Source organism: Dendropsophus ebraccatus, chromosome 1, assembly GCF_027789765.1.
Source record: "Dendropsophus ebraccatus isolate aDenEbr1 chromosome 1, aDenEbr1.pat, whole genome shotgun sequence".
Classification (NCBI taxonomy): domain Eukaryota; kingdom Metazoa; phylum Chordata; class Amphibia; order Anura; family Hylidae; genus Dendropsophus; species Dendropsophus ebraccatus.
The window spans coordinates 159,356,612-159,379,746 of NC_091454.1; the positions used below are offsets into that span (position 1 = coordinate 159,356,612).

Here is a 23,135-nt window from a genome sequence, read left to right on the forward strand (position 1 = left end):
TGACTGACACCCTATTTCTAATGTGTTTTAGACACTTTCACCCCTTGCTTGATATGGGGACTTAGTGGAAAATTATGCATGACTGCATAGGAAGGGGGCATATCTTAAATGTGATGCCATGTACCAAAAATATGCTGAATTTTTACATGCATTTTGGCGTAAAAATGTTCTGTACTCATACTAAGACTGTGTAAAGATTCACCAACAGCCTGAGCCATATTCTTAAGACTGTCTAGAAATGTGCGGCTGCAGAGAGCAAAGTGTTTAAATGTTACCAGATTACAAAATCAGCCATGAAGATGTCAAAACAGATACGGATAATTATATGAATACTAATTAACAGATACTGATTTGCAGAAAGTATCCATGTTCCATCAGTTACTGAAGGTAGTCTGAAGTGTTTGGGTCTTGTCGCTAATGTATCTAAGCAACTTCTAAAACTGGCATTTTCAAGCCACTAAATCTCTATAGGAAAATATGAAACTCCTCTGTTAGGAAAAAGACAGTGAGAAGTCATCACAGTATACAAGTGGCATACACATGAGTCACAGAGACATGTCCATTCTTATAACTGTGAAGTTTTTATTTGGCCGTCAGATTACATAATTTGTATTGTTTTTGATCAGGTAGGCAATGCTTAGAATAACATTACCAATTATTACATAGAACTAGGTCATGGATCAACAGTGATAGCAGATAGAATGACCTCTTCCAGTATGATGGAATAATAAGCAGCATTGAAAGAGTATTTATATTATATTAAATTTATGTTATAATGTAAAGATTTTTGTTTGATAAGATTCTGAGAGTGAAAGATCTACAGAAAAGGTGAAGTGCTCCTTCCCTGTTGAGCTTTTACTGCACAGTGGCATTCCCAGCCATATACCTGTGCCACTTTGCAGGAAAAGAACTGCAGAGAGTATGCACAATCACATCTGTTTGGAATGAAGCCATTGGCAGTGCAGTTTTAACAGGTGAAACATATAAAGGCCTATCCTTTGTTGCATAACGCACTACAGTTCCAAACTGATTGTGATTAGTGATGAGCGAATAGTGAGATATTAGAATATTCGATATTCGTACGAATATCCTGCGAATATTCGATCGAATATTTGATCCCATTAAAGTCTATGGGAACAAGTATTCGATTAGTGAAAAACATCTATTTGACCATTTAGAGGGTGAAACCGGAAGCTGGGGGATTTAAACACTTATCGAATATTCGCAGGATATTCGTACAAATATCGAATATTCGTATATCTCACTATTTGATCGAAGAGTATTCGGTCATCACTAATTGTGATTAAAAACCCATTTATTCTTCTATTGAATTGTAATTTCTGGCTATTAAAAAGTAAAAGTGGAAAATATCTATGCAAGTGTGAATAGAACCTAAGGCTGCTTTATAGATGGAATATATATCATGACATGACAAATGGGCAAATACACATTGTGTCCCCCAGCAAACATAATGTTATGCTAGGAATTGTACACATGTTTAATGCTGTTATGTTTGTCTTACTTATATATACCTGGTAAATAGCTCATCTGTGTGTATCTATGTCTGACCCATGGTTTGCTTGTTTCACATCCAGATCCTGACGGCCAGTGGAGATGGGACATGTGCTCTCTGGGACGTGGAGAGTGGTCAGCTGCTGCAGAGTTTTCATGGACATGGTGCAGATGTTTTATGCCTGGATCTGGCACCATCTGAAACAGGAAATACATTTGTGTCTGGAGTAAGTGATAGAATATTAATAATAATATGGAGTCTCATTGGTATCAAGAATAGGATACAATTCTCCCAAATGCCTGGTAGAAAAATGTGAATCTCTTTCTTTCTAAAGGGAATTTAACATCATCAGACAGAATGTGAAGCTGTAAAAATGTTGATCACTGAGGAAAAAGTCCATATGCTTTGCTACTAGTTGATAATGTTTGTAGCCAAGAAGGAATCTGTCCCTTCTGTCAATATGCAGGCTAATGCATTCACTGGGTTAGTGAACCTTCATGTAGTTACCACAGAGTTCTACAAGTCACAAAATGTCCAATCAATAACTTTCTGGTAAATATCCAAAGATGTCAGCACATTGTAAATGCAAAGTGTTCCTTCTATCAAATCAACCTGTACAATTAATAGAAGTGGTTAAAGGGGTTATCCAGCGCTACAAAAACATGGCCACTTTTTTCCAGAGACAGCCCCGCTCTTGTCTCCAGCTTGGGCGGGGATTTTCTGCCCAATTCCATTAAAGTGAATAGAGCTTAATTGCAACCCACACCTTAACTGGAGACAAGAATCGTGTTGTCTCTGAAAGAAAGTGGTCATGTTTTTGTAGCACTGGATAATCCCTTTCTTTTCTTATCATCTTTCACTTCTCTTTCCTCTGCTCAACCTTTTAGTTTGTGACGTTGTTGGATTTCTTTTTATCTTGGATCTTAAGTGTCGAGATCATAATAATATTGCCAAGTGTGAGCTTTATGACTAAGGGCCCTAATAGACGGAACGATAATTGTCCGAATCGGCCCTATCCGGCCAATTATCGCTCTGTGTAATAAACACAACGATCAGCCAATGACAACAATCATCAGCTGAATGTTAATATAGGTTTGGACCTATAATTGTTGGGCGCCGAACGCACATGGCTACGCGTAATAGCAGTGTGCGGCTAACGATTTCCAAACCGTATACATTACCTATCCATGCTGCAGGGCTCCTCTTGCGCTCTGCCTCTCACTGGGTCCCGCATACTCCAGCTTCAGAGCAGCCTGTCTGAGCTGACACAGGCGACTCTGGAGCTGCAGCGTGCGGGACCCGGTGAGAAGCAGCGTGCAAGAGGAGCCCTGCAGCATGGATAGGTAATATATAGAGTTTAAGCAAGGACTGCAAGGACATCGGTAACGATGTCCATGCAGCCCTTGCTAAACGATTATCTGGCTGTGTAATAGGATCTAGCAGATTGGCGCTCGTTTACAGTTATTGGGCCCCTATCCGCCCGTGTAATAGCACCCTAACAGATTATATCTGACAAAGCACTTGTTAGTACTGTGTTACGGTTTCTCAGGGAGATTGACACAGAGGCATTGTATGTTTATTATGTCCCATTTGCTAATTTGTATGCTCATAATCTGTGCAATAACAAAAAAAAAACATAGAAGTTACATTTCTTTTGTTAAATCACATTGGGTTATGGGCAAAGGGTTAACTATCTGATGATTATGGGGACTACCAGTCAGTACCTCTGCTGTCAGGGCAAGAAGGAAGAAGGAAAAACATGGTGGGATTTTTACCAGCACAGTCCTATTGCTTCTAACATAAGTGACACCTGCAATGAGTTAAAAATGAACAATGTAGGTGTGTGAGCCCTAGGCGATAATAATGGGTAACCGTCCAGGAAAGAGGTGGCTATTACACCCTGCCTAGCTCTAAGGTACTGCTTGGATCGAGCGTCCCCAGTAGCAAGTGGAGGATTTTCCCTATTGCCAGACAGGTGAGCGAGTCTGGTATAGATAGTCGTATTGTCACTCCTGAATGTTTGGGGAGTGTGGAAAGAAGGATACTATTGTCTGTATTGTGTCAATCAATACAAGGCTTTGCAGGATGCATTCAAAATAGTTGACTGAGATAAAGTAATTCCACAAGTCATGAAGTCGGATGACTTATGGAATAAATAGATTGCCGTTCTAGATTCCTTTCTTTATCTCAGTCAACTATTTTGAATGCATCCTGCAAAGCCTTGTATTGATTGACACAATACAGAAAATAGTATCCTTCTTTCCACACTCCCCAAACATTCAGGAGGGACAATACGACTACAGTATCTATACCAGACTCTCTCACCTGTCTAGCAATAGGGAAAATCCTCCGCTTGGTACTGGGGACGCTCGATCCAAGCGGTACCTTAGAGCTAGGCAGGGTGTAATAGCCACCTCTTTCCTGGACGGTTACCCATCTACTTACTGTCCTTTCCGCATGTTCCTCGTATGGAGGGTAATTTGTTTATTACTAAAAGATATTTTGCTTTTTTCACTCTATATATAGAACACATTTGTTCACCGAATAAATATCTGTGTTACACTGCACAATTCAGTGTCTAGTCTACCACTTATTTCCTATACATACTTACTTACCTGCAATGAGTTACAGTGTATGAGCTAAATTAACTCGATGACTATAATCTAATGTATATTTCCAGTGCTGTGAATAATCTTTGGTAAAGGTTCATCAGTATATCTATTGATTTCCCTCTATGTTTAGGGCTGTGACAAGAAAGCAATGGTATGGGACATGCGAACTGGCCAGTGTATTCAGTCATTTGAAACACATGAATCAGACATCAACAGTGTCCGGTGAGTGTACAAAAGCTTCTTAGCATCCCATCTGCATCTGTAAAAACCTATATACAAGTTATCAAATATTCAGGCCATTTTCTATACCATTTTATTCAGGGAAACATTTATGGTCAAAGCAGACTACAACCTTCTGTAAACAGGCAATGTACCATTACTGGTTCCTACTTAAAATGTGCAGCATAATTCAATGTGTGTGTATATATATATATAATATAGTATGTTATATATATATATATATATATTATGTATATATTATTTTATCTTACTGTACTGTTTGTGCACACATGATAAATAGATTGATAGGGTGATAATTGATAGATTGATACAGTTTGTGATTCTAAAGACCTAAAAAGGCAGGATCTATGGTGGACAGGACTTATAGACATGAATTTAGTTTTGTATATCCATTATTTAGTCATTTAGCAAGCCTCATCATTTCTTTCATGCATTTTATTATTGAGCCCAATGTTGCACTCATGCTGTGATAAAATATTATCTGTAAATACCTTTAAATTATCGAGTACTCACTGACTCTTTCCTTTGCTGTAGGTATTACCCCAGTGGAGATGCATTTGCCTCGGGTTCAGATGATGCAACGGTAATTGTGATGACTGTGTGGGATGTTGTGGCTAATGCAGCTCCATTGTGTGCAGCTTTTGTGCTTTTCTTTTCTCATATTACTCTTGTATTTGCTGACTTTATTGGCAACCTGAGCTTGTCTTTAACCTCAGACAAATATTTATGCAAGATTATGTGAGCAGTGCCCCAAATTCTGCCTATGTGTGTGCACTTCTTGAGACCTTCTAGCACTCTATAAATCACTGTATGTTTCCCTCCTCCACTCCCATCTGACACGAATGCTTGCAGCTGCACTCAGGCACATTCTAAGGCATACAGAACATTAAATATGATGACATTTAAAGGGATAGTTCTCCCTGCTCTAATACATACATTGGCATGTATTATCACATTTTTATATTCTATATACATTATTGATTTGACATGTAACATCCAGAGTTGTGCCTGGTGACAGATGTCTTGTTATAGCAACCAGATAAGGATAGTTATAAACATATAAATATTATGAAATTCTCAATTGTTATGTTCATATATTCAAATATACATAATATATTCAAGTTCAAATATTTCTGGGATCCTTCTACTTAGCTGACATACTACAGACATAAATACAGGGAACAATATTAAAAGTAATATAATGTAATCATGTAATTACATTCAAACCAGGGTCCCATCATAAACATATTTGATTGTATTTTCTTTTTCTTGTGAGTATCCATGGAAAAAGTCTTGAAGCACTCCAGTTTTCATGCTGGCCACTAGAGCAAACACAATATGCTCACATTGTTCTCTTGATAGCTTAGCTGTATAGACTGGTACAGTATAGGCAGAGTCATTTCAATATTATTAAAGGGCAAGAGATTTAATGAAGTTTCCTCTGGCTTTCAAAATGGCTTCTTTAAGGAATTTTTTTTAAAATAAACATTTTAAATAAACAATTATTCAACACAAACTCATTATTTCTTGTGCACATACTTGCAATCAATATATTAAACTAAAATTAAAGGAGAACTCTGGTTGAAAGTTTAAAACCCCCAGGAAGGCAGGGGATGGGAAGAACCCCCGCCAGTCTCCTGCAGCTTCTGCTCCTGCAACACCACAACTCGGCTGAGAAATGCCTGCTCAGACAGTCGGCGACAACACCCTGAAACAGCTGTCTGTGGATGGATACCTTATTTGGCTGGTTTCCTTGACTGGAGACATTGCTTGGTTTAGTTGTTCCTTCCTGGAGGAAGGTCGCACTACAGTGCAAACAGAACCATAAGCAGTTGGCACCACTCGCTTTGTGGTGACAGTGTCCGTGTACAGCATACTCTGCTCTTTTTCCCTTTCACTTCAACAGGAGCTCTGACTGAACTACCCCAGTGCTGCAATACGCAGGTAATACAGCCAACTCCTTTTTCAGTGTAGTGCGGACACTGAATAGCTAGACAGCAGGGATGCCATGTGTTAGCACCTTAACAATCAACTATTGAGTCTGTCCTATGGAATGTGTACCAATAATTTTTCTTGAAAAACCTCTGTAAAAGGAAACTGTCAGCAAGGTAACCTACTGATATGTCCCTATAGCACATAGGGCGCTGAGGATGAAAGTAAGTTTCTTACCTTGATCCTTGCGCCATTTTTGTTAACATAGTAGTTTAATTCATATGCTAATGAGGCAGTTTGGTGCAGGGGAGCTACCATCCTTAGTACATCCCCAGCCATCACATCTAATGAATATTCATCCAAAGTTGAATCCCTGCAGAGTGCTACCACAATATTCAGTAGAAGGGGCAGGATGGTGGTAGAGAGTGGTAGTCCCGCCCCCAGTGCACCAAACCGCCTAGCCTATTAGTTAAACTAAAACGTTCCCGAAAATTGTGCTGAGGATGAAGGTAAGAAACTTACCTTCATCCTCAGTGCCCCATGGGCCATAGGGTCATATCAGCAGGTAAGATGCTCTAAAGTTTCCCTTTAAGTCTTTTGCACATTTGGATTGTCTATTTAGCATTTTCTATGACTTACCATCCACCTTCATGAATCAGAAGCTGAATTGTCCGGTTCTCATTTTATTAAATGCTATAGGCAAAACTGTTTTTAATTTCATACAGCAATTAAGTATAGTTCTTATTGTGTTCCCGGCAGAGGCATTGGGTTAACAAGTACGTGCTGATAAAAGTGGGACAGTAATATGAAAAAGCTGTGGTGGTGTATTATAGCATGTCCTCATCTCCCCTCATCAGTTATCCCCTTGATATACCCTAAATGTCCCACTGTCGCCTGGTTGCAGTGTGTACATCTATATCCCTATAAAAGACCAATACAGGTTAAGTACCACTAAATAGCACTTGCAGGTTATGTTTGGTAGATAAGTGATGACGTGTGACTTTTCTCTTTTCTTATGTGCTTATTGAATGGGAGCACATGAGAAAGTCATGTATAGTATACTGTATTGATAGTTATGCGTATAGTAATATCACAACAGGGTAATAGGTTGGCTCTGTTTTTATAACTGCTGCCTTGCCCTTGGGTCATTGTATTGAATCCAGCCAAAGTAGCATCTGCATTGAGTTTGTATGCGCTCAATGTGCTTTTGTGTTTCTTTTTCTTCAGGAAGCTTGGTTTCCTCCTGCATTGCTAAAACATATATACAGCATACTCCAACACTGATCTTAGGCCCTCTTCACACATCCCTGTCAGTTTTTACTGTCAGGAAATCGTGATCAGGAGGCTTAAGGCAAGCATCAGGATTTCCTGACAGCGATCAGTTTTTACCTTCAGGAAACCATAAGAAAATGCCTTTCAATATAGTCTTTCCACATACATTACTTGTACCCACATGGCTCGTAGTGCACCATGCCAGTGTCTCCCCCTCGTGTACCCTGCTGTCTCCCCCCTGTGTTCCGTGCCACCGTCTCGCCCTCTTGTACTGTGTCATCCTCTAAACTGTTGCAGAACTACAACTTCCATTATGTGATGTAGTCCCGCATATTACCACACAGGATGCTGGAAGATGTAGATGTACTGTGCCACTGCCTCCCTCTGGTATACTGCCATCCTTTAACCCCTTAAGGTTTTTTGCACTTCCGTTTTTTTCCTTCTTGTGCTTAAAAGGCCATAGCACTTGCATTTTTTTCACCTAGAAACCCACATGATCCCTTATTTTCATAGAGTACACTGCAAAACCAGAAAGAAAATAAATGTGTGGTGAAATTGAAAAAAAATGCATTCTGTTTATTTGGGGGGTATTTGTTTTTACGCCGTTTGCCCTGGGGTAAAACTGACTTGTTATATATGTTCCTTGAGTCGTTATGATTACAACGATATGTAACATGTATAACTTTTATTGTATCTGATGGCCTGTAAAAAATTCAAACCATTGTTAACAAATATGTGTTTCTTAAAATCGTTCTATTCCCATGCTTATAGCGCTTTTATCCTTTGGTCTATGGGGCTGTGTGAGGTGTCATTTTTTGCGCCATGACGTGTTCTTTCTATCGATACCTTGTTTGCGCATATGTGACTTTTTGATCGCTTTTTATTACAATTTTTCTGGATTTAATGCAACCAAAATTGCGCAATTTTCTACTTTGGGGTTCTTTTACGCTTACGCCATTTACCGTGCGAGATCAGGAATGTGATTAATTAATAGTTCGGGCGATTACGCACGTGGCGATACCAAACATGTTTGTTTGTTTTATTTTTTTATTTTTATTTATAACATTTGAAAAGGGGGGTGATTCAAACTTTTATTAGGGGAGGGGGCTTTTTATTAATAACAACACTTTTATTTATTTTACACATATACTAGAAGCTCCCCTGGGGGACTTATAGTATAAGTACACTGATCTCTCATTGAGATCTATGCTGTATTACAATGAGATAGGCACTTGATTGCTTCCGGCTGCTGCAGCTGGAAGCATTCGAGCGCCGAGCCGGGATCAGCGCCATTACGGGGGGCAATCCACCCCACTAGACACCAGGGATGAGGCTGCATAAAGGATTCAGATGCAGCTGTCAACTTTAACAGTTGCATCTGAATCCTTAATTAGCGGACACGGCGATCGGACCATGCCCGCTAATTGGGGAGGTCCCGGGCTACATGTGGCACCCGGGACCGCTGCCCCGCTCTGAACTCCCCGAGGCGGCCGTTAAGGGTCGTCATTAAGGGGTTAATCTTGGCTACAACTCCCCTCATGAACTACCAATAGGGCTTGACGGGGGTTGTAGTTCTGCAACCTGGATGGCCACAGGCTGCAAAGCTACAACTCCCACCATGAATTATTAGCAGGACGCAGCACCATGTGGGGGGAGGGGACGATGCTCGGGTGGTGGGGTGGGGGTGTGCATTGTTGCTGGCAGCGGGGGAGGGGGTCCTCAGCCAATCAGGAATTCTGGACGCTTTACTGATGTGCATCAGCAAAGCTTGCACAGTTCTGACGCTCCCATAGAATTCCATGGGGGTGTCTGGGCCAGAATTCCACACAAAAATAGGACCGGATCTATAAAATCCTGACCTATTTTCCGGAGAGGACACCCTTTTAGGAAAAATCCTGAAGGGTGTCTGTGACTAACACTTTTGTTGACACCTTAACAGTACTGAAAGTTTTAGGAATTTTAGAGTAACACAGACAGGACCCTACTGATGCCTGGTAAAGTGATTCCTATTTTTCCCACAGTGTCGTATGTATGATCTCCGAGCCGATAGAGAAGTTGCCATCTACTCTAAAGAGAGCATCATTTTTGGAGCATCAAGTGTTGATTTCTCTCTTAGTGGTAAGTAACCCTTTTTGCCTGCCTACTTTCCTAGTGTATACTATTTATTCTAGAACATTTATGTAACATTCTGTCAAATTATTAAAAATAGTATTTAGCCATTTTTTTTATTATATCCCCTTTTGGAACAGCTGGGCAGATTTCTGGTAATTCTGTCAAGTAATAATACAAGAGCAGGAGACATAGGGCAGGATTATATGGAAGAGACAATACATGCAAATCCTGGAGCCTCTCCACCTTAGGAGGCTTAAATAACCCATCCGCTAAAGGCTTTTTTGTGATCTTACCTAGCCATCAAGATGGAGTGGTAGCCAGGCATCTATTTCTTTCTCCAAATTAAAGTCTGAAGTTGTTCAAGCTGCCAATATATGATCAATGTCATCAGGCAAAGGACAAACAATCTTTCTTAGAATGTTCTAAGAATATTTTTTCCCTAATATGTTTTCTTGAGTAAGCAGTCTTTTCTACCATGGCCTATTATTTTCAGATGATAACAGTCTGTCATCACTTCGCTAAAATGATTGTTTGTTGTTAAATTTGATGAACAATCGTTTTAGTTGAAACCATCCACTTATATCAAATTTCATCTAAGGTGTATTGGCACCGTGAGTGCTTTGCTGGCTCCAATGACTTCGCAACTTCCATAGACCAGTGAAAAGAGCCACTTGCATCCTAGCCTGCTCTAATAGGCGTTCAGATACGGTGTTGGTCCCAGAGGTAGGATATAGGCCTTAATCCAAGCTAGCAACCTTATTCCATTCCTGGATGTACTGAATCATAAGATTTTCCACTCAGAAGGCTGGGAATGTTGGTAGAATAACTCTACATGTTGACTTATAATTACTGGTTATTTTTATTTTTCTGGAAATTGAAGCTTGTTGTGATTTTTACTTATCGTCTAGTAATTATCTTGGGCCTTCAGACACTGGATGACTTCCAAGGAAGAATAATAATAGAAGTAAACATATGCAAAAGCCAAAATGTAATGCAGTTTATCCTGTGGATGTTAGCAAGACGGATTCCACTGGAATGTGCAGATTGTGTCATTTATATTGTTGGAAACTGAGAGCAGCTATTACTCTGCCTTTGTGACAGGAGACTGCTGTGTTGACTCGTGTTTTCAGGCATTTCACGTACAGCTTTTGTGCTGTGAGATCATAGATCAGTAATACTATACTCAGCCATTGCATCCAGTCAGCACTTTAGCTGTACTAACAAAAACAACTGTCAACAGCTTGCCTGGTACTGGATGGCAGGAAAATGCCAGTGCAATGCTTTGTCAGTAGTGCCGAACCTCAGATATTAGTCAGATACTGGAATACAGCTAGTAAAGTATTCTTCCTGTAATAATGAATCACAACATGTAAATATATCTCTTAGTAGCTTTCTGGAATAAGACTTTGGGCCTCATTTGCATGTATGTGTGTATGTGTGTGTGTGTGTATATATATGGGGGGGGGGGTCACACCTTTTTTTTGTCTGCTTGTCACCTTTTTTTATAGTCTGTGACAAATCTATTTAAATGATGCACATCTGAAATCTGTAAATCTGTTACAAGGTATGCACCACACCCTGTCAGAAAATTGGAGTTATCCCCCCCCCCCCGGAGTGCTGTTGCACAAAAAACACATCAACATTTAAAAAGTAGTAAATAAGACAGAAACAGGCGCTGGACACAAACCACACCCTCTTCTCTGTATCGTCCGACACCGCCCCCTCCGAAACCTTCGGTACTGTACGAAAGTTCTTTTCGGGATATACAACTGCCCCCTCCCGTCTTGTAAGTATACTAGAAGCTGCAATGGCATGTTCATCATGGACGCAGTTGGTGAACTGGAGACATTACTTTACCCCTCATGATTGCCTCCTCATGATTGTTCTGGCCTGGATGGTCCAGTGCGGTAGTAGGCTGGGTTCACACACAGTATATTTCAGTCAGTATTGTGGTCCTCATATTGCCACCAAAACCAGGAGTGGATTGAAAACACAGAAAAGCTCTGTCCACACAATGTTGAAATTGAGTGGATGGCCGCCATATAATGGCAAATATTTGCTGTTATTTAAAAACAACGGCTGTTGTATTGAAATAATGGCCGTTATTTACGGTTATATGGCGGCCATCCACTCAATTTCAACATTGTGTGGACAGAGCCTTCCTGTGTTTTCAATCCACTCCTGGTTGAGGTTGCAAAATACTGACCAAATATAGACTGAAATATACTGTGTTTGAACCCAGCCGTATAGTGCTTTTGACAGCAGTTTTTGGAGAGGTTGGTTAGGGAATGGCTCTCAGAATATGGGTCATGTGTAGTAGAGAGTTTTTTTCTTGTAACAGACAAGAAGGTTGTGTTATAAGTTGTATTGTGAGTTAAGTTCTAGATGACTGTGGGAACGCAAACAATGCTGACTATTAGAGATGAGCGAACCTCGAGCATGCTCGAGTCGATCCGAACCCGAACTTTCGGCATTTGATTAGCAGTGGCTGCTGAACTTGATAAAGCCCTACGGCTATGTGGAAAACATGGATATGGATAGAGCTTTATCCAAGTTCAGCAGCCTCCGCTAATCAAATGCCGAATGTTTGGGTTAGGATCGACTTGAACCCGAACCCGGTTCGCTCATCTCTACTGACTATTCTAATGTTATTAATGAAACACCACATGAAACACCACATTATGGTGTTATTAATGAGACACCACATTATGGTGTTATTAATGAGACACCACAATATGTGCCATATAAATCCCAACAAAGAACAAACGCTTTACCACTGAAGTCATTGTTACCCATATCCTCTTAACCCAGTTGTTTGTTTCAGGTCGTCTGTTATTTGCTGGATACAATGACTACACAATCAATGTGTGGGATGTCCTAAAAGGAAGTAGGGTCTCCATCTTGTTTGGCCATGAGAACAGGGTCAGCACATTGCGTGTGTCTCCAGATGGAACAGCATTCTGCTCAGGATCATGGGATCACACTCTAAGAGTAAGTTCCTTTTTTTGTTGTTGTTGTTGCTTCTTTATTTAATATATAGAAAACTCATAACTCCCAGATTTTTGGGGATGGGAAGATAGACAGCTGCATATACGCAATACTGGGTTTGTTTGTTTTTTAGATTCCAGAGCATCCCCTTAATCTGTGAGCAATATTGATCCCATAACAGCCAAAGCCCCATATAATGGCCTTAATAAAAAAAAAAAACTGCTCCTCCATAAAAAAAAGCCCAAGTGCCTGAAAGCTATGGGCAATACACATAATCATTTTATTACAGTACTCCCCACTGGTCTTCACTAGTTTGTGCACCTTCCCAGTTTCCTTCTAGTGACATACTGTATAGAAGTGTTGGTGAAGTAATGGTGCGTATTCAATACAGATCAGTATCACTGGGTTGGGGGAGGGGTAATTATATTTCAGGATACACATACTTAAGCACCTTGTTCTATTAATTTTTCCATATTTTTTCCACAGATCTGGGCTTAAATCCAAGGTAGAATCTTGAAAGACTCCTCAGTCTCACTGTACTAGAAAGGATGAAGCAGGTCACTCCTATGGATACTTGTCGTTTTGTAGCATATTACTGTCCTCAAAGTTTACAGGTACTACCGAAAATGACTCATCTCTGCTGTCCCTAAATGAAGGCTTACCTTGTATTTATGTTAAGGTCAGACCTTAATGACCTTCTGTTGACATTGGATCACATGATTCAGATTATTTAAAGCTAGATATACATTTAAAGACTCTTGCCAAAACTGCAGTTAGTGAGACTACTTGCCAGGCTAGGGGGCTCCCATCCTCCACTTGATCCTATTCCATTACTGCATTGGGTCCAAATATTGGACTATGTGTGATCAGTTCTCTTATGTGGAATGGTTTATGTTTCTGCTACCTTTTGGCATGTTAGCGGCACCTTTTATAGTGAATAAGCTACTAATGGCTGCCTTTACAGCTACTGAATGGACTGTGGTTACTCAATATTCGGTTGACTATTCGCATATACTAGTTCCCTTTTTAGTTTCTGGCAGAAATGACTCGTACCTGAACCACATTGGTCCAAATATAGATTTCCTAGCCTTTTTATTCTTTTTAAAGGTCTTTACTCACATCCATTTTCTCCTTCACAGTACAGTACGTGCAACCACAAACTAAACTGGTGTTTTCTATACAAGTCACCAAAATTGTATTGTGAAATTCATCCTGTGTAATAAAACATAGAGACATAGCTCTTCAGTCTGTTGCAAGATATAGTCGTCCTCTTCACATAATTCCAGTCAATCTTACTGTAAAGATGAAAATAATTGTCATAGAAAGCATGTAGCATTATGTAGCACATTCTCTGTTTCCTTTACATAAAATGTAGGTTGTCTCTCATTACATATATATATATAGCCCCAATAGATACAGATGGATCCCATAACCTATATATTTACCTATATTCATATGTGAGCATGAAATGAGACTATAAGTAACATGGTGTCCTGTATCATATTGGCACATGGACCGATTACAAGAGTAGTACACATCACCCACAACACAGTTGGGTAATATCACAGCCAATATTCCTAAAATCATAGATATAATATATCCCTAAAATCATAGATATAATGTACCTTTATGTTATCCCCAACCACTACAGAGCCCTATGATTTTAGCATTGAGCTGAATAATAAAATTATAAAACCTCAAGAAACATTGTGTTATAAAAAGCAATATCTTATTGAAATTCAAAACATGTCTATCTGTTATTGAGTTGGAACTACAATATGCAGCTTCTCTTTAGCTAAACTCTGAAATACAGTATTTGCATGCACCATGAATTGTCCTGTTCTCTTACACAACCTAGTATATGATTTCTTGAGGTTGCATTTTCTTCTTTAGTAGATTTGATCGCAACTCAATAACTCTTGAGTCTGATCATTTGGCACTTGAATACCGGTGGCTGAAGAAGTTGGACGCTCGAGTTGCGCTCATCTGTATTCTCTAGTGCTGATCTTCCTAATCTGTGCTGTAGATGTACTAACGTGTTTTAGTCACCCAGTTACTCATCTACAGACAAGTATACATAGACCCTTCTGTCATCTCTCCTCTTTACTCTCCATGTCTGTCTTGTGTATCTTACTGCCATAGTTACACCCCAATAGCTTCTGGCCCTACTTTCCTAGTAAATAAGGGAGAAACCTTCCTTCCCTGTAGCAGAAGCACCTACACCTACAGAACAAGCCTGGGAGACAAAAATGTCTTCTCCTTCTTTAGGGTGTCCAGTTTAAATGCATGTCCTGTGATTTGGTTTATTAATACGGTGAGACATTCTATGTTGAAATATAGCATTAATATATTATACCCACTATTATTAATAGTAAATGCACTACTTAATATATGTTTTACAGATTGTAACATGTAAGAACTTAGCTTTAAGTCTTCTTTACTCACAAAATAACAAAAGCCACACTTTGAGCTCTTATCCTAGAAACATCTATTTAACCTTGAATCAATCAAACCTTGCATTGAAAATCTCTATTTACCTATTTACAAATCAGTTTTGAGCCAACATTGACATATTTGCCAACAATGTGTACACTGATAGTAGTGGAATGAACGGAATGAATGATTTCTACACCTTCTACACATCTTTGGCTTTGTCATCTTAAAATAGTAAACTTTTTTTTTACTTTTGTCTGATCATTTTATGTCATATATGTCCCTTTATAGAGCATAAATTTCTGTCAATAATTGATCTCTAGAAATATGTTATGTGCAGTATACCAAGAAGATGGAAATGTTGCGTTATCCTAGATCAACCATATACTGCCCCTGCTGCTTTAAATAGGTATTGTATAGAAGAGAATGACAAGGACAAAGTGTTGTGTTTGGTATTCCACTAAGACAATGTAACTATCAGCACATGCTAAATATAAAGTACTGTACACAGCTCTTACCAGGAGGGCAGTGTGATATCTGTGGAGATATAGATTAATGACATTCACTTCACTTAAAGGACATTCACTTCAAATAGCTGGACTACAGAGGAGGGTGGCAAACCTTTATATGGGTAGATATTTTAGGAGGTTTCTTTTCACAGGGCTGTATTCTCATCAAAGGGCTATGAGATTTCTTTATTTGCTGCACATAACAATAAGTCCTTGGGTAAGACCAGTGTTTTACATGGCGTGTAAGGCTGGGTTCACACTACGTTTTTGCAATACGTTTTCTTCATCAATTCTTACAAAAAAACGATGCACATTGATCTGTTTTTCGATTGACCTCCACTATAAAAAAAAAAAAAACCGGATCAAAATACATGTGTTTTTTTAAAGTACACAAAGAATGTGGTTGACCAAGTTTTGGTGTACATTAAAAAATGCATTTTCATCCATTTTTCTATAGTGGAAGTCAAAAACAGATGCACAATTAACATTTTATGTATTATTTGTTGATCAATTGTTAAAAAAAATGCAAAGAAAAGTGAAGAAATTCTTGACATTTTTTTTCTTTGTGATGAGAAAAACACATTGTTCTATTTATGTAATACTCCTCATACACAGCCCCCTTTAAAGAAATAGCCCATGTTATTGGGGTAGTCCATGTCCTTGAATGTCATGCCACAGATGTGAGAATATTACACAGCTAGTCCTATGATATCCTTTCTTTATATCTTTTCTTTATAGAATGTAGACAACACCAAAACTGTATTGCACTAGGAGTAGCCTGCCTATGATATTTATTTCAAGCTGATGCACTGTTGTATAAATAACATTAAAAAAAGTTGAATCTTTGACTTTCCTATATTGTGTCTGGTGTTTATTGTTTGTGACACTAGATATATAGTAGATATGTATAAAAATAAATATTTTACAAATTATTTTGACAGTATGTGTCTTTTATCACAACATGCATACCATCACTTTTTAAGTTTTCATTATGGAAATTGTTCATATCCACCAACACAAAAGGTATACAACAGACATTAGCTTGGGTAAGTTACCAGAAGACCCACTGGCTTCATCTAAACAACAGCATTGCAGAAATAATTCAGTTTATGCTCATGAATGAATTCAAGGGACTCATAATGCCCACTAACTATAATCTTTGGCTGGGCATAAAAGCACATTGGTCATTAAAGGGTTAAATTTGGCATTCGTGTTTTGTACATTTGACAGGAAAATGCATTGACTCACACTGCAAAGTACTACTAAAATAGTGAAAGGTATGTGAAGTATAGCTTGTATGCTATGCAACCAAGAGCAAGACAGCAGACGGAACTGCAATTGATCATTTTAGTCATTGAGAAAACATGCGTCTTCTGTTTCCCAATATAGAATGAACGAGATGCATTTCAAGTGCTGCAACATTGTTATGGAGGGCCTTTGGGTATTTGTATTCAGAACAGGAAGATTACTCAATTACACGGTATTATAAGTAACTACAAAACCATGCCTGACATATTTTCTTGCTATATTTGACATACTGTATATTTATATACATATTTCATGAACTGTGTATACGGGCACATTCTTTTACATTCTTACACTAAATATCTACATTCTACATATTGTTCAGAAACTATGAAAGGTGTAGCTACAGGTTCTTTTGTCAACATGATTTCCTAGTTTACTGATACAAATCAGAACAGCTTGTTCTTCTTAGGGATCATTGAGATTTATTGTCTGTCAAAGGGGTTTTCTCATGTCAACCAACATAGTTATATGTATAAGTTTATGTATCAGCAAGTTAAAAGAGAAGGCCAGCAAAAAATCTTTATTAAAGTATTGTATTGCCCCCCCAAAAGTTATACAAACCACCGATATACACTTATTAAGGGAAATGCTTAAGAAGTGCTTTTTTCCCTGTACTTACTACTGCATCAAGGCTTCACTTCCTGGATAACATGGTGATGTCACGACCCGACTCTCAGAGCTGTGCGGGCTGTGGCTGCTGGAGAGGATGATGGAAGAGGGATGCTCAGTGTCCCTCAGTGTCCCTCTGCTATCATCCTCTCCAGCAGCCACAGCCCGCACAGCTCTGGGAGTCAGGTCGTGACATCACTATTTTATCCAGGAAGTGAAGCCTTGATGCAGTAGTAAGTGCAGAGAAAAAAGCATGGCGCCATTCGATCCAGCAGTACAGGCCAGTGCTGAAGCACTGGAGATCGGCCGGCCCGCCCCCAGTGGGAGGGAATTACCTCCCCTGTATGACGCGGCTCCATTCACTCTAAGCGAGCTGCGTCATACAGGGGAGGGAACTCCCTCCCACTGGGGGCGGTCCGGCCGACCTCCAGTGCTTCAGCACTGGCCGGTACCGCTGGATCGAAAAACGGACCGCGGCACCGGCTTCCCCGTCCCGGCGCCGATCGATCCGTGGGTTCATGTTAAAGAGGATGTACCGGGTGGTACATCCTCTTTAAATGAATGTGCTTACAAAAATATTTACCTTGATGAGCCCTAGGACATTAACTACATTAGTTGAGATGGGAACACCTCTTTAATGGAATTCTGTATGATTTCAGTCACAGAGTCTAAAAGAAGCTTTTTTTGTAATATCAACATTCTTTCTATTGTGAGCTGTCAGTACTGTCAATTCAAGCAGCAATGTAGAAACTAGATGGTTCCACCCGCCCATCAGTGACTGATGATCAGATTGCCATTTTGCCCAGAAAACCCCTTTAAAGCGACTCTGTACCCACAATCTGTCCCCTGCAAACCATTTGTACCTTCGGATAGCTGCTTTTAATCCAAGATCTTTCCTGGGGTCCGTTCGGCAGGTAATGCAGTTATTGTCCTAAAGAAATACTTTTAAACTTGAAGCCCGTGCCAAACGGGAGTATCTGTGCCCTCACTTTGCACCACCCCTCTGTCCCTTCTCCCCACCCTCCTCATCATTAGGAATGCCACTGAAACATTTACTCCATGCTGAACATTGCACAGGTCCTAACGATCCAGCCCATGTTCCGGGCTGCCACAGGTGGGGAATAGGAGGCAATCTGCCTGGAGCATTCCTAATGATGAGATGGGGGGGGGGGGGTGGAGGGACGGAGGGGTGGTGCAAAGTTAGGGCACAGATACTCCCGTTTGGCACGGGCTTAAAGTTTAAAAGTATTTTTTTAGGACAATAACTGCATCACCTGCCAAACGGACCCCAGGACAGATCTTGGATTAAAAGCAGCTATCTGAAGGTACAAGTGGTTTGGGAGGGACAGATTGTGGGTACAGAGTCGCTTTAAGTTCATCTAATGGAGACCAAAGGCTGACTAGTAGGAACAGGCAAAGACTCAGCATGTAGAGCATGTAGTATGGGCCACTATGCAGTTTGCGGTAATGAGACTGTGATAAGACAGGGGGAAAGGATATACTGAAAGGCAATTCACACTGGGCTTTAAACATTGAAGTCGGAATAACACACACAGAGAAAAATCAAGATTGCAAAAATAAAACTCTGAAAAAGACCAATATAAAGAAAACCTCAGCATGGACAGTACCATAAATAGCTGGTTTTACAATCTTAGAATTTAAAGGTGGTGTACTACAAAAAATAAAGGTTATATTACAGTGCTTTCTTATACTTTCTATCTTCTGAGGCTTAGAGAACACCAGCCTATAAATGGACTGGTACAGAGGACAAATAATTGGCATCAACATTCCAGTAATATAAACAACAAAATATCAATGTGCCAAAGGGAACAGTATAGATGTGTAAAAACAGATGCTAAACAGGGTCAAAATGTATCATCTGGGAGGAAGAAGAGTCACAAGTTACAGCTCCCAGGCAGGAACAGATAATTGGGCAGTTGCAAAACACCATAAAAGCCTGCCTGTAATAATGGCCACAATATGTTCACTGTTAGTGTCAATTAAGAAATTGATCATATCTGCAAGATGCGCAGTCTGGTGTGAGGAGAACAAAACTGTGACTGTCTAGTCAGCACTCCTTCTTTTATTTTACAAGTGAGAATTAAAAAAAATAAGTGCAATTTTTAAATTACATGATAGTAGGAACAGGCTATTGAAATGCAACATTGATATATTGTTGGACAGTCCATCCATGCACAACTCCTCCTTCCAATGCAAGATCGCCACTGAAAAACAATGTTTCATGGATCAAGACCTATGCAAACTCACCGCCAGATGTTGGCTCAGTATGGACATACAGTAGCACCTTGAATCAACACAACGGGGGGAGATTTATCAAACATGGTGTAAAGTGAAACTTGCTCAGTTGCCCCTAGCAACCAGTCAGATTCCACCTTTCATTTCTCACAGACTCTTGGGAAAATGAAAGGTGGAATCTGATTGGTTGCTAGGGGCAACTGAGGAAGTTTCACTTCACACCATGTTTTATAAATGTCCCTGAAGGTTTTTTTGAGTGGGTAGAAGGGTTTTAAGTGACTCTGTACCCACAATCTATCCTCCCCAAACCACTTGTACCTTCAGATAGCTGCTTTTAATCAAAGATCTGTCCTGGGGTCCGTTTGGCAGGTGATGCAGTTATTGTCCTAAAAAAACAACTTTTAAACTTGCAGCCCGTGCCCAATGGGAGTATCTGTGCCCTAACTTTGCACCACCCCTCCATCCCTCCTCCCCACCCTCTTCATCATTAGGAATGCCACTGGAACATTTTCTCCATGCTGAACATTGCACAGGTGTCTTAACGATCCAGCCCATGTTCAGTATTCACACAGCTGACGAATAGGGGCATTCCTGAGGAGGGTGGGGAGGCGGGACAGAGAGGTTGTGCCAGCCTGATGCATACGCAATCTAGGCCACGGGCGTTGGGCACATGGCTGCCAGTTTAGGACAATTTAGGACAATAACTGCATCACCTGCCGAACTTACCCCAGGACAGATCTTGGATTAAAAGCAGCTATCCGAAGGTACAAGTGGTTTGGGGAGGTCAGATTGTGGGTACGGAGTCGCTTTAAAGCAAGAAGAACAGATGAAACCAATGAAGGTCTTTTTGGTCACCCAATAACTAAGCTTGATTGAACATCGGAAAAAGCTAGGTTAGATTGAACTTGAATCTAGCCGGACCTTCCGCATTTGATTGCTGATGTCTTCCCGGTCCGTGCGGAAGGAGGAGACATCCCGGGGACCGCATGGAATTCTGGGATTCAGCCTAGGTAATAGCTGCGCAGTAGCAGTGGAAAGGTCATCATTGTTAAATGTCAAAAACACTTATGTGCCATCCAGTGTAGAATAGCTCACATCGATAAAATCAGAGGGATTGATGTGACTTTAAAGGGGTATTCCCATCTCAACTAACATAGCTAACGAGTTGTACGGCTCGTCTAGTAAAATAGTTTTGAAAATACATTAAAGCATTCGTCTCATTCCAGCGGCTCCATAGAGAATGAACAGACCTGCGGATCGCAGCTGTATGTAAAACCAGGGAGCTGTGGCCCGATCTGGGCATTGCCGTGGGGGATGGAGATTTGACTCCTGCGATTTCCTATTTGGTCCCTATCCTGTGGATAGGAGACAAGTAAGTTTTAATAGTAGAACCCCTTTAATTTAGCAAACTTGCCTCCTTTTCTTGATATGCTGCTCATTCTTCTTTTCCTCCAATTGTTAACAGCTAATTGTCTAGGTTACAGACCACTGCTCTAAAGGCCCTATTACACGGAACGATTATCGGCGATAATCATCCTGTGTAATGCTGCGTTTACATGGAACAATAATTCGCCCGATCGTACGATTAACGATTTCGAAGCAACGATTTTTGTATAACGATCAGCGTTTAGAAGGAAAGATAAATCGTACGGAAAAATCGTTTCGCAATCGCTTAAGCCTATCTCGCACATAGGTAAAATCGGTGAACGACTGTTTACACGGAACGATCTGCAAATTTTTTGCGAACGATGATTTAAGAACATTTTCAAAGATCAAAATGAACGATTTCTCTCGTCGTTTGATCGTTCGCTGCGTTTACACGTACGATTATCGTTCAAATTTGATCGTTATCATGCAAATTCGAACAATAATCGTTCTGTGTAAATGCAGCATAATAGAACACAATGATCAGCCGAGATGAACAATGTCGGCTGATTGTTGTAGTTGTTTGTCTTTCAACATGTTGAAAAACAAGCGACTCATATAGCCGTGATCTGCTGCCATTGCTCTGTGGAATAGGAGCAGCCGCAGCAGACCGCTGCTATCCTCTATAAGCTGCCCGGACGATCAATCGATCCCCCCGGCAGCTGTCCATGGTCCCCATTGCTCTCGTTTGCTCGCTGCGTGTAGTAATGGGGTCAGCGCTCGTTTGCTCCTCACAGTCACCCCATGTAATAGGGGCTTAAGAACAGCAGTCTGGCTGATAGATATAGAAATAATATAATTAACATACATTACTAAACACCGGAGTTCTCTTTTAACTCTTTGTCATATACCTAAGTTTGTTTTTGAACAATTTCTGCAGTGTGGGGGAGCATTATCCTGCTGAAAGAGGCTACTGCTATTAGTAAAAACCATTGCCTTGAAAGGGGGTGCATGGCTGCAGCAATGTTTATGTACTGTAGGTGGCATGTGTCAAAGTAACATCCATGTGATCATCTGGACCCATAGTTTCCTAGCAGAACATTGCCCAGGCCATTACACTGCATGTGCTGGACAAGATACTGATACATTATTATCTGCGTTAAATATAAAACCTGCCAAATGTTTGGGTTTGTCCTAAACTATGTAACACTTTTAACACTACATATGGGGGTTGGTCTGGTCTTTGCAGGTAAACCAGTATCCTTGCAGTGTTGTTATAGCCATATATATATTAGGTTATAGTCTAGGAACAATCTAATATCCATCAGAACTGCTGCACAGTGCTCAAACATTGACCACCAGATAAAATAATGGGTCAAAAGGTTGCCAACCGAGTGGCCAATTCTCCCTGTTTAGCACACCAGCTATACACTATAAATAATCCAGTGTAACGTATTAAAGGGGATCTGTAGGATGTCTTCACACAGTATAACTTATTATAGCAGCAAGGTGTGTGTGAAAAGCACCTTCACAGTTATATCTTTAGATGTGTGAACTTCTGCTTGTGAGTGAATGGAGGGTAAATTTACAAATCACCAAAAATACCCTGATAGTTTACTAAATCCTTATAAAATGAAAATCCCAGCAGAGATGTGCTCCATGTCCCTGCAGATATGCTCCATGGGGGAGATTTATCAAGCTGGTGTAAAGTAGAATTGTCTTAGTTGCCCCTAGCAACCAATCAGATTCCACCTTTCATCCCTCACAGACTCTTTGAAAAATGAAAGGTAGAATCTGATTGGTTGCTAGGGGCACCTAAGACAATTCTACTTTACACCAACTTCATAGATCTCCCCCTATGTGCCTGCAGGTATGCTCCATGTGCCTGCAGGTACGCTCCATGTGTCTGCAGATATGCTCCATGTGCCTGCAGGTACGCTCCATGTGCCTGCAGGTATGCTCCATGTGCCTGCAGGTATGCTCCAT

The 23,135-nt window shown here is 40.3% G+C and overlaps 1 protein-coding gene across 2 annotated transcripts in view; it reads left to right on the forward strand.

The window, feature by feature from the left end:
• Positions 1-16,507, forward strand: part of GNB5 (G protein subunit beta 5) — a 48,393-nt gene extending 31,886 nt beyond the window's left edge. For both annotated transcript variants that reach the window (XM_069982798.1, XM_069982808.1), the window contains exons 8-13: positions 1,596-1,739; positions 4,256-4,347; positions 4,900-4,948; positions 9,591-9,687; positions 12,506-12,672; positions 13,156-16,507. In XM_069982798.1, the coding sequence (XP_069838899.1) occupies positions 1,596-1,739; positions 4,256-4,347; positions 4,900-4,948; positions 9,591-9,687; positions 12,506-12,672; positions 13,156-13,167 (561 nt within the window). In that variant the 3' untranslated portion in view covers positions 13,168-16,507. The remainder of the gene's footprint in view (positions 1-1,595; positions 1,740-4,255; positions 4,348-4,899; positions 4,949-9,590; positions 9,688-12,505; positions 12,673-13,155) is intronic.
• The last annotated feature ends 6,628 nt before the right edge of the window (positions 16,508-23,135 follow it).